The 17,558-nt window shown below is 50.6% G+C and overlaps 1 protein-coding gene across 1 annotated transcript in view; it reads right to left on the bottom strand.

The window, feature by feature from the left end:
• The window catches only part of LOC115093750 (beta-1,4 N-acetylgalactosaminyltransferase 2-like), a 201,484-nt gene that overhangs the window by 156,755 nt on the left and 27,171 nt on the right, over nt 1–17,558 (bottom strand). The window contains exon 2 of the mRNA XM_029605955.1: nt 5,060–5,242. Within this exon, the coding sequence (XP_029461815.1) occupies nt 5,060–5,242 (183 nt within the window). The remainder of the gene's footprint in view (nt 1–5,059; nt 5,243–17,558) is intronic.

The following is a 17,558-nucleotide window of genomic DNA, read 5'->3' as shown; positions in this document are numbered from 1 at the left end:
AGAGTAGCGTGACCAGCACAGGGGTCCGAGGCGGACCGGGACCAAGGCAGACAGTTGGCTAGCGAGAGGTCTGTAAGGCAAACCAGGGTCAAGGCAGGCAGCAAGCTGGCGAGACGTCCGTGAAACAACCGGGATCAAGGCAGGCAGCAGGCTGGCGAGAAGTCCGTGATGCAAACCGGGATCAAGGCAGGCGGCAGGCTGGCGAGAAGTCCGTGATGCAAACTGGGATCAAGGCAGGCGGCAGGCTGGCGAGAAGTCCGTGATGCAAACCGGGATCAAAGCAGGTGGCAGGCTGGCGAGAAGTCCGTGAGACAAACCGGGATCAAGGCAGGTGGCAGGCTGGCAAGAAGTCCGTGAGGCAAACCGGGATCAAAGCAGGCGGCAGGCTGGCGAGAAGTCCGTGAGACAAACCGGGATCAAGGCAGGTGGCAGGCTGGCGAGAAGTCCGTGAGGCAAACCGGGGTCAAGGCAGGTGGCAGGCTGGCGAGAAGTCCATGAGGCAAACTGGGGTCAACAACCAGGAGACAACGAGAGCAGCAAATAAGAACAGGAACAGGAAGCAACAAGTCAGCAGGAAACCTCGTTGCAAGGCATCTAGTGAGGGACTGGACGCCGGTTAAATCTGGAGCAGAGCATGACGTCAGTAGGCGAGGCGGAGCCGGGCTTCTGGGTGCTGTGCGCTTAAGAAGCCTCTTCTCGCGCGTGCGCGGGGCGAGGCAGGGATAGGTCTGTAATGGTGTCTTCCTCGTGGGGAGTCGTCGGCTGGCGGCCCTATCGAGCCAGGATTCAAGCAGTTTCTTAAGGGAGCTGAAGTGCCGGTAAGCGGTCCTGAGCCCGAACATGAGAGGGGCGGTCGGGACCGCAACACCTTGGGCTTTTGCACATATGCGGCCTTTACAGAGAGCGCTACTATCATGGTGGGATCCCAAATCGGAGGAGTTCCGGGTGCCTTTACCGCTCCTAGACCCGGCCACGGCCAGTCTGCAATGGTGGTTGCAGCCGACCCATTTGCTCCAGGACGTCGATTTGGAGCCCACGCAATGGATCATCGTCACGACAGACGCCAGCCTGTCGGGCTGGGGGACGGTCTGCCAGTCTCAGTCAGCTCAGGGGCATTGGACGCTTCCACAGACCAAGTGGTCCATCAATCGTCTGGAGACCAGGGCGGTTCGCTTGGCACTGCAATGTTTTCTTCCCCTGATTTGGCATCAAGCAGTTCGGGTTTTGTCCGACAATGCGACTACGGTGGCTTATATAAATTGCCAAGGAGGTACCAGGAGTCAACTGGTGGCAAGCGAAGCGAGCAGATTGATGGTTTGGACGAAGAAGCATCTGTCTCGCATAGCAGTGTCGCACATAGCCGGAGTCGACAGCATTCGGGCGGACTATCTCAGCCGACAACAGCTAGATCCGGGCACTCAAGCATCGTTCAAAGATGGGGGACCCCCCGAGTAGATCTCATGGCGACTTGGTGGAATGCAAAGGCAGCTTGCTTCTTCAGTCGCAGAAGAGAACACGGGTCGGCTGGAGTGGACGAGCTAGTTCTTCCATGGCCCACGCATGTTCTTCTGTTCGTGTTTCCTCCGTGGCCACTGGTAGGTAAAGTATTGCGTTGGATAGAATCCCACAGGGGCCCGGTCTTTCTCATGGCTCCGGAGTGGCCAAGGATACCGTGGTTCGCCGATCTGATCAACCTGGCGGTGGACGGTCCCTTGCGTCTCGGTCACCTGCCTCGCCTCTTGTGGCAGGGTCCAGTGTTTTTCGACCAGGCCGATCGCTTCTGTCTAGTGCAGGGGTGGGCAAGTCCGGTCCTCGAGGGCTGCAAACCAGTCGGGTTTTCAGGATACCCCTAATGAATATGCATGAAATAGATTTGCATACAACTGAGGCAGTGTGTATGCAGGTCTCTCTCATGCATATTCATTAAGGATATCCTGAAAACCCGACTGGTTTGCAGCCCTCGAGGACCGGAATTGCCCACTTGCCTTATGAGAGGCGACAATTGAGGAAGAAGGGATATTCCGATTCTGTCATCACTACTCTTCTTCAAGCTCGTAAACCTTCCACCTCGGTTACCTATGTGCGGGTATGGAAAGTGTTTGACTCTTGGTGTCGCGAATTGTCCATGACCCCGAGGCAGGCTACAGTGTCTCATATTCTGGCTTTTTTGCAGGAGGGTCTAAAGAAAGGCTTAACCTATAATTCCCTTCGTGTGCAGGTGGCAGTCTTAGCCTGTTATCGGGGCAAAATTGACAGCGTTTCCATTGCCATGCACCCCGATGTAGCCCGATTTTTGAAGGGAGTCAAGCACTTGCGACCTCCGGTACGAGCTACCTTTCCCGCTTGGAGTCTGAATCTGGTTGTTCGTGGCTTTTGTACTTCTCCTTTTGAACCACTAAAGAGGGCTACACTCAAGGATCTAACTCTCAAGACTGTTTTCTTTGTGGCTATTTGTTCGGCGAGGCAAATTTCAGAGCTTCAAGCGTTGTCATGCAGGGAGACTTTCCTCCGTATTTCGGACTCGGGGGTTTCGCTTCGAACTGTTCCTTCCTTCTTGCCAAATGTAGTTTTGGCTTTTCATGTCAATCAAACGGTAGAACTACCAGCCTTTTCCGTGGAAGGCAGTGAGGCGTCGGAGCTTCGGAGGTTGGATGTTCGACGGGCACTATTGCAGTACTTGGAAATAACCAATCTTTTTCGGTTATCTGACCACCTATTTGTCTTATGCAGTGGTCCTAAGAAGGGGTCCAAAGTTTCCAAGGTGACTATAGCCCGCTGGTTGAAGGATGCAACTGCTTCAACTTACATTTTTCAAGGTCGGGCTGTTCTGGAGGGTCTTAAGGCGCATTCACTGCGCTCCCAAGCGGCGCCTTGGGCGGAGAGTGCTTTTGTTTCCCCTCAGGAAATTGCCGGGCGGCTACTTGGAAATCATTGCATACTTTTGCTAGACATTACTGATTGGACGTGCAAATACCTGGCAAAATACCCAAAAACGAAGTCTATTCCATGTTACCGTTGCTATTAATAGCAGTGGCTATTTTCTAACTCAACTTAATTAATAGCAGGTAATGGACTTCTCCTCCAAGAACTTATCCAATCCTTTTTTAAACACAGCTATATTAACTGCACTAACCATATCCTCTGGCAACAAATTCCAGAGTTTAATTGTGCGTTGAGTAAAAAAGAACTTTCTCCGATTAGTTTTAAATGTGCCCCATGCTAACTTCATGGAGTGCCCCCTAGTCTTTCTATTATCCAAAAGAGTAAATAACCTATTCACATCTACCCGTTCTATACCTCTCATGATTTTAAACACCTCTATCATATCCCCCCTCAGCCGTCTCTTCTCCAAGCTGAAAAGTCCTAACCTCTTTAGTCTTTCCTCAAAGGGGAGCTGTTCCATTCCCCTTATCATTTTGGTAGCCCTTCTCTGTACCTTCTCCATCGCAATTATATCTTTTTTGAGATGCAGCGACCAGAATTGTACACAGTATTCAAGGTGTGGTCTCACCATGGAGCGATACAGAGGCATTATAACATTTTCCGATACAGAGGCATTATGACATTTAATGTGAAAAGAGAACTTAAAATTGCTATGAGGAGGCAGAGTACCCTCAGGATAAAATATGCATACTTCTGTCTAGAGACACAACTGGTTATACACATAAGCAGTAACTGGCTATCTGGTGCTTAGGGATGTGAATCATTTTTTGACGATTTAAAACAATCGTCAGATATATTTTAAATCGTCAAAAATTGTTAAGAGTTGCGATACAATAAATTTCCCCCGATTTATCATGAAAAATCGAAAATCGCGGGAGGGTGGGGAAAACCGGCACACCAAAAAAGCCCCTAAACCTACCCCGACCCTATAAAACAAATTCCTTACCTTCCCCCACCCTCCCGAACCCCCCCAAAGCTTTTTACGAATACCTGGTGGTCCAGTGGGGGCGCGGGGACCGATCTCCCGCTCTCAGTCCATCGGCGCCATTTTGGCTGCCACTCAAAAATGGCGCCGATGGCCTGATAAAAAAAAAACCCACTCGACCCTTTAAAAATGACCCCTTAGCTTCCCCCACCCTCCCGATCCCCCCAAAACATTTTAAAATTACCTGGTGGTGGTGCCATTGGCCGGCCCCTGTCACATGGTAGGAGCACTGGATGGCCAGCGCCATCTTTAAAAATGGCTGCCGCCATCGTAAAGGAGGCCGCTGCCATCTTTAAAGATGGCCGCCGCCATATTTAAAGATGGCCGCCGCTGTCTTTAGAGATGGCGCCGGCCATTTTTAAAGATGGCGCTGGCCATCCAGTGCTCCTACCATGTGACAGGAGCCGGCCAATGGCACGGATACCCTGTCACATGGTAAGGGCAAAGGGCCATCGGCGCCATCTTTATGAGTGGCAGCCGACGGCCCGAGAATGGGAGATCGCTCCCGGGACCACAACTAGACCACCAGGTAACTTTAAAATGTTTTCGGGGGCTCGGGAGGGTGGGGGAAGCTAAGGGGTCATTTTTAAAGGTCGGGTGGGTTGTTTTTTTTATCAGGCCATCGGCGCCATTTTTGATTGGCAGCCAAAATGGCGCCGATGGACCGAGAGTGGGAGATCGGTCCCCGCGCCCCCACTGGACCACCAGGTAATCGTAAAAAGTTTTGGGGGGGGGGTTCGGGAGGGTGGGGGAAGGTAAGAGGTTAATTTTAAAAGGTCGGGCCTCACTAAAAAAAAAATAACGATGTGAATCGGAACCAATTCCGATTCACATCACCCACATCACCCACGATCAGATTTTTCCACCCCTCCTGCCGAACCCGATCGTTAAGACGATTGGGCACACGATTCACATCTCTAGTGCTTATGCACAGCAAGTTGGAAAAAAGCATACATATCATTCCAATCCGACATGTTAAACAGCTAAACAAAACAAAATCTTCCCTAATTCTGCAATTAGACTTTAAAGTAAATCTCATGGAAGGTATCATCTATCTGAATGTATATTCTTCCTTAGTAGTACCCCAAAAATGTACTTTTACATGCTTTTTACGTTTAAAAAGTGACTGACCTGATTCCATCATAGATAAACATGTTGCTAGATTCTTCTGCTGAGAAGATACTCCAGTTGAAGCGAATGTGTGAAGGCTCATGTGTTTCTCTTTTTTTTGAAACAAACTTTGCTATTTTAATGATAGAGTAACACCCAAAGGCCAGGATGAACAATTTTCCCAGAAACTTCAGCTTATCATTCCTTCAAAGAAAGAAAAGAAAGGGGAGTAAGTTGAAATGTTAAATAAATAAATGAATAAATAAAATAAAGCAGAAAAAGACAAAGTTTTCATCAATTTGAGGAGGGAGAAGGGAGGGTGAGTGGCATGTTCAAGGGAATTTTTGCCGGTAAATGCCTCTGAGAGTAGATCTCAAAGGCATGAAATCTAACGTGCTCCCTGCAAGTGATCTTGATGATAGGGAATAGAGGACATCCACTCTAACATATGTCAGTTGCTATTACAGGTGTTATTCACTACTTAAATATGTCTGAAATATGTTCTATAAATAAACAGATAATGCTGCTTAAGTGTTCAGAATGATTGGTGTCATCCCAGTAATGTGAAGAGAGAACTTTGAATTGCTGTGAGGAGGCAGCATACCCTCAGGATAAATATGCATACAATAATATACAACACAAGGCAGAGTATCCTAGAAGTCAGCACACACATGAAAGATTTAAAATCAGTATTTGTCACTGTTACTTTTACATTTGTGCTACTAAAAGTAATTTGATGCAATACTGAAAATATGACTATATGACAAAAAGAGCCAACCAGAGTGGGAACCTCACTGACTCTTCTCTGTCACATTTCTGCTATTTTGTTCTGTGGTCACTGATAGCAATCTCACAGGCCAATGCAATATCTTGTGTGCAGGTCAGCACACCGCTATATGTGTAGTTGGATGCGCTAGACTTTCACCTGATGCAAAACTGGGATTAGAGCATCCAAAATGCACATCCAAAGCAGCGCGTAGCTAATAGCGCTCATCACATGTAAATTCCATGTAGACAAGGCTATTAGCTATAACCTCACAATTCAAAAAAGTCCCGCATGCCAATGCACCCATTGTAATGCGGCAAATTTAACGACAGTTGGCATTAAGGCAAGCCGTGCTCAAGGGCTCAACCAAAAAAACCAAAAATTCTGCTTTCTGTGGTTTCTCCTAAAAGTATTGTCACGATACAAAGTAGGAGAAACCACAGAAAGCTGCATCATACAAAACATAAAAAGTCTTGGAAAAAAAAATTCTGGGAGCCCAGTACACATGTGCAATATACCCTGTCCAGGCTGTGTATATTGTGCCAGTAGCTGGAGAAAATGGATGCTCATATTGAGCGTCCGTTTTCCTAAAGTGCATTGACAGCCTGATGCTCTGGAGGTGCTAAGGACGCACAATTTCCACTAGCGCCTCCTTTATAATGCCGCAGCTCATTAGCCTACTGCATTGCGTGCCCAGGAAAGGAGGATGGGTGCACATTAGAAAATCAGGCACTCAATCATGAGCGCCCATATTTTGCATGCCGATATTGCAATGGCCTGTCAGTTTTCAAACACTGGCCCTTCAAGAACTATACACATACTCCTTTTCAGCTCTGCCATGCCAGATTGCACTGAGGCTTTACAAAATACTTTAGCTTGGTGAAAATGTGAGTATCCTTGAGGGCATACTTTTACCTCTTGAATATGTGTGTGTGTCTGGTGAAGGAGGAGGAGGAGGAGAGGAGAAGTGGCTATGCAAATGGGGATTTCTGAAGATAATAACTGCTAATTAGGCAATGCATTTGCCATCATAGGAGACTATCAAAGATAGAACCATATACGATAAAGATATGGAAGTGAAAGAAGAAGAAAAGAAGAGATTCTGACCATTAGAAAACATAAATAGCTGTGAGAGACCCCTTTATTATATTAACTACTGCAATGGTGTTGGATCCAGCAAGACTGGCATACAAATAAATATGACCCCCCCCCCCCTCCAAAGGAGATGGAATTTAAAGAGTATGCTACCATTAAGCGAACTGCAGCAGAAACAAAAGAGGACAATGAAGCTATGTAACATGAGCCGCCAACCCAGGAAACCCAGAATGAGATTAAAAAGGTTGCTGGACCCCTTACTGTGAAGGTACTTAATGACCATTGAATAGATGAGTCAGAGTCTCAGGTAACATAAGAAAAGAAAATTATTACTTACCTGCTAATTTTCGTTCCTGTAGTACCATGGATCAGTCCAGACCGTGGGTTATGTCCCCAATCCAGCAGATGGAGTCAGCCCAAAACTTCGAGGGGGCGTCACCATAAGTACTACTACCCCCTCTGCAGGAGTTCAGTATCGAGAATATCAAAGCCCGAGTAATCAGAAACCCCCTGAATTGGATCAAGTTAAAACAAGACGGCAATAATGAGCCGCTGAATTTAAAACAGAGAAACTGTACCATCCCACCAACGGATGGGAGGTCACAACTCGTGTCGATCCCCAAGGAAAGAACAATCACAAATAGTGAAACGGGGAACACGTGAGAGAAGATAGTAAGAGAAGACAAGAAGACACTACTGTATAACAGCTGAGTCAAGTCAGACCCCAAGACAGCCGAGCAGGAGTAGAACCCAAAAGCGGTGGGCGTCTGGACTGATCCATGGTACTACAGGAACGAAAATTAGCAGGTAAGTAATAATTTTCTTTTCCCTGTACGTACCTGGATCAGTCCAGACCGTGGGATGTACCCAAGCTTCCCTAACCCGGGTGGGATTCTGCGAGGCCTGCTCGTAGAACCTGTTCGCCAAAGTGTCCATGGACAGACGAGGCGAGGTGTAGTCTGTAGTGTCTCGAGAACGTGTGTAACGATTTCCAGGTGGCCGCTCTACAGATTTCCTGCGAAGACACCGATCGGCTCTCCGCCCAGGAGGCCGCCTGAGAGCGTGTAGAATGCGCCACAATACCGGGTGGAGGAGTCCGCCCCGTCCCGATGTAGGAGGCGGCAATGCCGGCCTTCAGCCATCGGGCAATCGTAGTCTTCGAGGCCTGGGATCCCTTCCGGGGACCAGACCAAAGGACGAAGAGATGGTCAGAAGTCCGAAAGTCATTCGTGGCCTCCAGGTAGATCCGCAGAGTGCGCTTGACGTCGAGGAGACGAAGAGTCCGTGGCTCAGACGAGGAGAAGGAGGGCAATTCCACCGTCTGATTTACATGGAAGGCGGACACCACCTTCGGGAGGAAGGAGGGCACAGTCCGAAGTGAAACGCCCGAATCGGTGAACCGTAGATAAGGCTCTCGACAGGACAGAGCCTGCAGTTCCGAAATACGCCGAGCGGAACATATGGCCACCAGGAACACCGTCTTGAGAGTGAGGTCCTTGATCGTCGCACTCCTCAGTGGTTCGAACGGAGGTCCGGACATGGAACGTAGGACCAAATTGAGGCTCCAAGAGGGACAAGGATCCCGCAATGGAGGCCGCAAGTGCTTGACGCCCTTGAGAAAACGGAGGATGTCCGGATGGTGTAACAAAGATCCCCCTCCCCGCAGGAGGGAGCCAAGGGCGGCCACTTGAACCCTAAGGGAGTTGTAAGCGAGCCCCTTTTCCACTCCCGCCTGTAGGAACTGGAGAATCTGCGGGACAGACGCCTCCGTGGGTCTTGTGTTCCGGTCGGTACACCACAGTTCGAACACCTTCCAGACCCGCACGTAGGCCACCGACGTCGAAGTCTTCCGAGACCGCAGCAGAGTTGACACTACCGCCTCTGGGTACCCTCGTCGGCGGAGGCGGCGCCTCTCAAAAGCCAGGCCGCAAGACAGAAGAGTTCTGCCTGGTCGAAAAATACCGGTCCCTGGTGTAGGAGGCGGGGAAGATGTCCCAGCCGGATGGGTCCATCGATTACCAGGTGGAGGAGATCCGCAAACCAAGGTCGTCTTGGCCACTCTGGGGCGACGAAGATCACCGTCCCCTGATGAACTTCTATTCATCGGAGTACTCTTCCCACCAGCGGCCACGGTGGGAACGCATATAGGAGCAGATCGGCCGGCCACGGGAGCGCGAGAGCATCTACGCCCTCCGCTCCCCTTTCTCTCCGGCGACTGAAGAAGCGTGCGGACGCCATGAGATCCAGGTGGGGGGAGCCCCACCGCCGGACGAGTAGTTGCATGGCCGTGTCGGAGAGCGACCACTCTCCGGGGTCCAGGAGCTGGCGACTGAGGAAGTCGGCCTGGACGTTGTCCACGCCCGCGATGTGTGAGGCCGCGAGGCGGCGCAGATTCCGTTCCGCCCACTGCATCAGCATCGCTGCCTCTAGCGCGACCTGCGGACTGCGAGTGCCGCCCTGACGGTTGATGTAAGCCACCGTGGTCGCGTTGTCCGATAAGATTCTGACTTCCTGATTCCGAAGGAGTGGCAGGAAATGGAGGAGCGCCAATCTGACCGCTCTGGTCTCCAGGCGATTGATGGACCACTTCGATTCCTCCGCGGACCACGTCCCCTGCGTGGCGCTTCGGTCGCAGACGGCTCCCCAGCCGACGAGACTGGCGTCGGTGGTCACCACCACCCAATTTGGTAGGTCGAGGGACACGCCGCGAGCCAGATTCCCCGGTACCATCCACCAGTTCAGGCTGTTCCTGGCGAACTGGGGCAGCGGAAGAATCACCTGGTAGTCCTGCGAGAGCGGTTTCCAACGGGACAGGAGAGCTCTTTGTAGAGGACGGAGGTGCGCAAAAGCCCAAGGAACCATGTCGATGGTGGAGCCCATCACCCCCAGGAGCTGAAGATAGTCCCAGGAGGTGGGAGCTGGTAATGCAGAGAATCGCTGTATATGTTCCCGTAGGGCGTGCGCCTTGTCCTGCCGTAGGAAAACCGCTCCCAGTCGGGTGTCGAAGGTCGCCCCCAAGAAATCCAAGCGCTGCGAGGGCACGAGGGAACTCTTGGAGAAGTTCACCACCCATCCTAGGGACTGCAGAAACTCTATCACCCTGGCCACCGCCGCCTGTCCATGTCGAAAGGACTTCGCTCGGATGAGCCAATCGTCCAGATAAGGATGAACTAGAATCCCCTCCTTCCGGAGGGCAGCCGCCACCACTATCATGATCTTGGTAAAGGTGCGCGGGGCCGTTGCCAATCCGAAGGGAAGAGCCACAAACTGGAAATGCTGATCCAGGATCTTGAACCGTAGTAGGCAATGATGCTCCTGGCGAATGGGAATGTGAAGGTAGGCCTCCGTCAGGTCCAAGGAGGCCAGAAACTCCCCTCGATGAACCGCCGCGATCACCGAACGTAGCGTTTCCATGCGGAACCGGGCCACCCGAAGGGATCTGTTGACTTCCTTCAGGTCCAGGATGGGGCGGAAGGAACCGTCTTTCTTCGGTACGACGAAGTAGATGGAATAATGGCCCGAGCCCACCTCTCCGGAGGGTACGGGCGTAATGGCACCTATCTCCCACAATCTATCCAGGGTCAGCTGCACCGCCCGTCGCTTGATGGCCGACCCGCAGGGAGAAAAGATGAACCGTCCCTTCGGAGGGCGGGCAAATTCCAACGCGTAGCCGTGTCCTATGGTGTCCAGAACCCACTGATCCGAGGTGATCCGTGCCCACTCCTCGTAAAAGAACGCCAGCCGTCCCCCGATCTTGGGAACGGCGGAGTGGGCGAGCTGAACATCATTGAGAGGATTTGGGCAAGGGCTGTCCCTCCGTGGGCGCGGCCCGCGCTGGGCGGCGCCCGCGAAAGGAACGGGACCATGGCTGAGCCCTGGAGGGAGGGGGCCGGGAGACCGCCGGCCTGTAACTCCTGTAGCGTCTTTGCGCCCTCGCTCTGGTCCGGGAGGACGGGAACGACCTGGTAGAGCGATATCTGTCTTCCGGCAGGCGATGGACCGCGTTTTCCCCCAGCGACTTGATGATCTGGTCCAGCTCCTCTCCGAACAGGAACTTACCCCTGAAGGGCAGGGAACCCAGGCTCGACTTGGAGGACGTGTCCGCTGCCCAGTTGCGGAGCCAGAGGAGTCGGCGCGCCGCCACTACCGAGGCCATGGAGCGTGCAAGGATCCTGAATAGATCGTAGGAGGCATCGGCCCCGTATGCCACTGCGGCTTCGAGCCGATCCGCCTGGGCGGCCTCCCCGGGAGGCAGCACCTGGGAAGTGAGCAGTAGCTGTACCCAGAGAAGGCTGGCTCGCTGGGCAAGAGAGCTACACATCGCTGCCCGCAGTCCCACTGCGGAGACCTCGAAGACCCGCTTGAGGAATACTTCCAACTTGCGATCCTGCGTATCCCGCAGCGCCGCTCCACCCGTCACCGGAATGGTCGTCCTTTTCGTGACCGCCGTCACCGCGGAGTCCACCCTGGGTACCTTGATGAGATCCAGAAAATCTTCCGGCAGCGGGTACAGCCTCTCCATGGCTCTGCTGCCCTTTAGCGCAGCTTCCGGGGAATCCCATTCCCGAGTGAGAAGTTGCAGGAACGACTCGTGGATGGGAAAAGCCCGCGCCCGCGGACGAAGAGCCGCCAGGACCGGGTCCCCCTTCTTCGAAGAAGTGACGACCGAGGGCGCGACTGGAGCTGGCGGGTCCGGCGGGGGATCGAGATCCAACCCCTGAATGATTTGTGGGATTAGGTCATCCAGCTCTTCCCGCTGGAATAGTCGCAGCGTGCGTGGATCCTCTCCCTCCGAGGTCGACTCCCCTTGTCCCGAACCGGCGGGGTCCGATCCTGGGGAGACTGGGTCCGAGCCAGCCCCCCCCGAGCCCACAGGAAGCCGGACGTTTGCGGGGAGCTGTGGGGCCCCCACGCCCCCCGGAGGGGGGGGGGGCCGAGGAGAGGGACGAAGGGCGCGGTAGTTTGGGGGGCGGAGGCCCCATGGGAGCTGCCAGCTCCTGCAGGTACGCTGTGTGCATCAGACGAATAAACTCTGGGGAGAACCCCGGCCTACTCGGGGGAATCTCCGTGGGGGAAAAACCCGGGGGGCCCTGCTCCTGTGAGTCCAGCTCCGGATCTTCCTCCGGAAGCAGGTTCGGGGGAGAATCCCCTGAAGCCTCCCCATCCCCCAGCGCTGTCCGATCTTCCTCGCGTCGCAGCGCGTGCAAAATGGCCGCCGTTCCCGCCAAGAATGGGGGAGGGGCCGGCCCACGGCGCCCGGGCAAAGCTGACAATGGAAACCGAGTGCGGGGCCCGGACGTGCCTTCCCCCCCTGGGAGGCACCTGGCACAGATGCCCTCCCTGGAGATGCGCGAGCCGGGCTCGCCGCAGGCCGAGCAACGCGACGGCCGCGGCATATCCGGCGTTCAGAGGAACCACCCCCGGCTACTAAAGTCCCTCGGTGAGTCTCAGGGCGGGAGGGGGGGGGGCCGCAAGACGGTGCGCCGCTGCGGGGGGGCCCGGACGGCCTGCACAACCCGCGGAGAAAACAAGCGGCGCCGCGGGGGGGCCTGTCCTGGCCTCGCAACCCGCTGAAGACGAGCACCCTGCTCCCTGCAGCCCACGAGGAGCGCACAAGATGGCCGCGGGAGCGAGGAAAATTGCTGGTAGGCCGGTCACACCGGCAGTCGTAATTCAGCTAGCTGAAAATAAAAACTACAGCCCAGCAAAGCAAGAAAAACAACTTACCCCGGCAAGAACACAGGCCGTGCTGAGGAAACAAAGGAGACAGAGAGCCAGCACAAGGAAGGAGCCCCGCCTCCCCAATTAATCAATTAGTTAGTTTTTTTTTTTTTTTTTTTTTAAATAAAGCACAACTTGATCCAAGACAAGACAGAGACAGAGAAGAAAAATTCCAACTGAGGGAAAAAACAGAATAGGTTACAGGAAATCGGGAGCAAGCCCAGATTCCCCTACTCGCAGCTGCTGGAGTCAGAAGATACTGAACTCCTGCAGAGGGGGTAGTAGTACTTATGGTGACGCCCCCTCGAAGTTTTGGGCTGACTCCATCTGCTGGATTGGGGACATAACCCACGGTCTGGACTGATCCAGGTACGTACAGGGAACATAAGATATGCCATACTGGGTCAGACCTAGGGTAAATCAAGCCCAGTATTCTGTTTCCAGCAGTGGCCAATCCAAGTCACAATTACCTGGCAACTATCCAAACATTAAATAAATCTCAAGCTACTATTTCTTATTAATTAATAGCAGATTATGGATTTTTCCTATAGGAACTTATTCAAACCTTTTTTAAACCTATTTACACTAACTGCTGTAACCACATCCTGTGGCAATGAATTCCAGAGCTTAACTATGCACTGAGGGGTAGATTTTTAAAGGGGTACGCGCGTAGGATACACCAAGGAGATCCTAAGCTGCGAAGAACCAAATCTCAATTCAGCCACCAGTCGGATCGCCCCCCCCCCCCCCCCCCCATTAGATGCAGAGGAACATCTAGGGGACCCAATGCTTCAAGTCACCAAGGATGATGACAAACCTACCCTTTTGGTAGAGAATAATAGTCCATTGTCTGCAGTGGCCACGCCCGGGCTCAGAAGGACAGCCCAAGAAGGGGATAAAGAGTACGACGCAGATGCCAGATGCCTCGTGGAAAAGGACTTCTACATAGATGATGAGCTAAGGTTCTTACCCACTGCAGAGGAGGCAATACTGGCAAGCACCAGTCTAAGGCTCCACAAAATAGCCTCCGATAGTCCTGAAGTAACAAAGGCAATCCTTCAGATGATCATGCCAGAGATTCAGAGAACTCGGACCTGAGAGTGGACACACCTTCACTCCAATGAAGCCTTGGGTTAAATTGGGATCCAAACAGTGATGTCTTCACGTCCCAAGTCTCGAAACAAGGTGAACCATACACTTACCGAGGTGTTACGTCCATAGTCAACAGCCTGCACGTTCCACTGGGGTTTGTGACTCCAGCCACGATACAAGGAAGAGCCTTGTTAAGAGAGCTTGCATCAAGTGCTACCGAGTGGGACACCCCACTACCTCAAGCAAGGAAGCCAGGATGGGAAAAGTGGAAGAGCCCCCTAAAAGCGCTCGAACAGTTTCACATACCACGCACCCACGTTCCAACACCACTCAATACAGCCAGCAGCAAGGAGATCTGCATCTTCTCCGACACATCGGTGAAGGCCGTAGCTGCGGTAGGCTTTTTGAGAGCGACAGACGCAGAAGGAACAGTGCATGGAGACTTCATCTTCGGCAAAGCCAAGCTAGCACCACAGCCTAACCACACCATACCATGTCTAGAACTGTGTGGAGCGGCGCTAGCAGTGGAAACAGTGGAGTTAACGACAGCTGAAATGGACATTCAAATTTATGCTATCCATTTCCACATGGACAGCAAAGTAGTACTGAGCTACATCTACAACCAGACAAGAAGGTTCCATGTATACGCTTAACTCTGGGGTTCAGCCACCCAGACCCGCTCCGAATGTGGAACCGACTTTGTAGGAACTCGTAAAGAGTTGAACACCGCATCTGTCATGCCTTCAATGCAAAAGACTATGAACATTCCTGCACCACGCGGAAACTTGACGGTGAGGAGCTTTACAGACAGCGAAGTAAACAAGTCCAACAGCTTTCCAATGCCCTCCGGATCCGTCGGAAGAAAGAATACTTGCCGACTCTCCAGCATCAAATCAAGTGGCGATCCAAGATCTTCAACAGGCCCATCAATGAGGTGGTACTCCTCATGCCACATGAAGAAACTTGAACTTCGTAGACCGTTGTCCACACCAAAGACTCTCTCTCTCTTTGTGTTGTCTGTCTTTCGTTTCAGCTTGGTGAAACCCCATGAAGAAGACATTGCCTATTGCCTGGACGACTGGATGACCGAGATGATCGGGATCTCCCTCGAATGTCAAAAGATCCAGTTACAATGGACTTTGCACTGTTGCATAATGATATAAAATCTGATATGGTGGTAACTTGCGATACCAGACGGGGAGTGTTCTATCCCCAGCAGTAGGCACATTTTGGCATCTGTTCATACATTGCAGTTTAACAATGTCTAGTGCAGCCCTTATTTATAACCCATGATAAAAGCCTGTGAACCCTGCCTTTAAGGGGAGTTTTGCCTTTAAGAGAAACTCCCTCCCCCCTGCTTGGTGAATTAGGGCATCCCGACAGTGAGGTTCCAATAATTAGAAAAGTAGTCCAAGTGCCTGTAACTAAAAACTCACCTGAGCTAAAAAATTCTAACTTATCCCTATCAATTAAAAAGCAGAATAAAAATACAAACAAAAAACAAACTTTGAAATGTTTGTATGCTAATGCCAGAAGTCTAAGAAGTAAGATGGGAGAATTAGAATGTATAGCAGTAAATGATGACATAGACTTAATTGGCATCTCAGAGACATGGTGGAAAGAAGATAACCAATGGGACAGTGCTATACCGGGGTACAAATTATATCGCAATGACAGAGAGGAGCAGTCGGGAGGAGGTGTGGCGCTTTATGTCCAGGATGGCATAGAGTCCAACAGGATAAACATCCTGCATGAGACTAAATACAAAATTGAATCTTTATGGATAGAAATCCCTTGTGTGTCAGGGAAGACTACAGTGATAGGGGTATACTACCGTCCACCTGGTCAAGATGGTGAGATGGACAGTGAAATGCTAAGAGAAATTAGGGAAGCTAACCAAATTGGTAGTGCAGTAATAATGGGAGACTTCAATTACCCCAATATAGACTGGGTAAATGTATCATCGGGTCACACTAGAGAGATAACGTTCCTGGATGGAATAAATGAAAGCTTTATGGAGCAATTGGTTCAGAAACCGACGAGAGAGGGAGCAATTTTAGATCTAATTCTCAGTGGAGCACAGGACTTGGTGAGAGAGGTAACGGTGGTGGGGCCGCTTGGCAATAGTGATCATAATATGATCAAATTTGATTTAATGACTGGAAAAAGAAAAGTGTGCAAATCCAAGGCTCTCGTGCTAAACTTTCAAAAGGGAAACTTTGATAAAATGAGAAAAATTGTTAGAAAAAAACTGAAAGGAGCAGCTACAAAAGTAAAAAATGTCCAAGAGGCGTGGTCATTGTTAAAAAATACCATTCTAGAAGCACAGTCCAGATGTATTCCACACATTAAGAAAGGTGGAAAGAAGGCAAAACGATTACCGGCATGGTTAAAAGGGGAGGTGAAAGAAGCTATTTTAGCCAAAAGATCTTCATTCAAAAATTGGAAGAAGGATCCAACAGAAGAAAATAGGATAAAGCATAAACATTGGCAAGTTAAATGTAAGACATTGATAAGACAGGCTAAGAGAGAATTTGAAAAGAAGTTGGCTGTAGAGGCAAAAACTCACAGTAAAAACTTTTTAAAATATATCCGAAGCAGAAAGCCTGTGAGGGAGTCAGTTGGACCGTTAGATGATCGAGGGGTTAAAGGGGCACTTAGAGAAGATAAGGCCATCGCGGAAAGATTAAATGATTTCTTTGCTTCGGTGTTTACTGAAGAGGATGTTGGGGAGGTACCCGTAATGGAGAAGGTTTTCATGAGTAATGATTCAGATGGACTGAATCAAATCACGGTGAACCTAGAAGATGTAGGAGGCCTGATTGACAAACTGAAGAGTAGTAAATCACCTGGACCGGATGGTATACACCCCAGAGTTCTGAAGGAACTAAAAAATGAAATTTCAGACCTATTAGTAAAAATTTGTAACTTATCATTAAAATCATCCATTGTACCTGAAGACTGGAGGATAGCAAATGTAACCCCAATATTTAAAAAGGGCTCCAGGGGCGATCTGGGAAACTACAGACCGGTTAGCCTGACTTCAGTGCCAGGAAAAATAGTGGAAAGTGTTCTAAACATCAAAATCACAGAACATATAGAAAGACATGGTTTAATGGAACAAAGTCAGCATGGCTTTACCCAGGGCAAGTCTTGCCTCACAAATCTGCTTCACATTTTTGAAGGAGTTAATAAACATGTGGATAAAGGTGAACCGGTAGATATAGTATACTTGGATTTTCAGAAGGCATTTGACAAAGTTCCTCATGAGAGGCTTCTAGAACACTTTCCACTATTTTTCCTGGCACTGAAGTCAGGCTAACCGGTCTGTAGTTTCCCAGATCGCCCCTGGAGCCCTTTTTAAATATTGGGGTTACATTTGCTATCCTCCAGTCTTCAGGTACAATGGATGATTTTAATGATAAGTTACAAATTTTTACTAATAGGTCTGAAATTTCATTTTTTAGTTCCTTCAGAACTCTGGGGTGTATACCATCCGGTCCAGGTGATTTACTACTCTTCAGTTTGTCAATCAGGCCTCCTACATCTTCTAGGTTCACCGTGATTTGATTCAGTCCATCTGAATCATTACTCATGAAAACCTTCTCCATTACGGGTACCTCCCCAACATCCTCTTCAGTAAACACCGAAGCAAAGAAATCATTTAATCTTTCCGCGATGGCCTTATCTTCTCTAAGTGCCCCTTTAACCCCTCGATCATCTAACGGTCCAACTGACTCCCTCACATGGGGTTTCACCAAGCTGAAACGAAAGACAGACAACACAAAGAGAGAGAGAGTCTTTGGTGTGGACAACGGTCTACGAAGTTCAAGTTTCTTCATGCGG

Source organism: Rhinatrema bivittatum, chromosome 6, assembly GCF_901001135.1.
Source record: "Rhinatrema bivittatum chromosome 6, aRhiBiv1.1, whole genome shotgun sequence".
NCBI classification, from domain to species: Eukaryota; Metazoa; Chordata; class Amphibia; order Gymnophiona; family Rhinatrematidae; genus Rhinatrema; species Rhinatrema bivittatum.
Note: the sequence above shows the minus strand (reverse complement) of the source record. Positions and strands in the feature narration are given on the sequence as shown.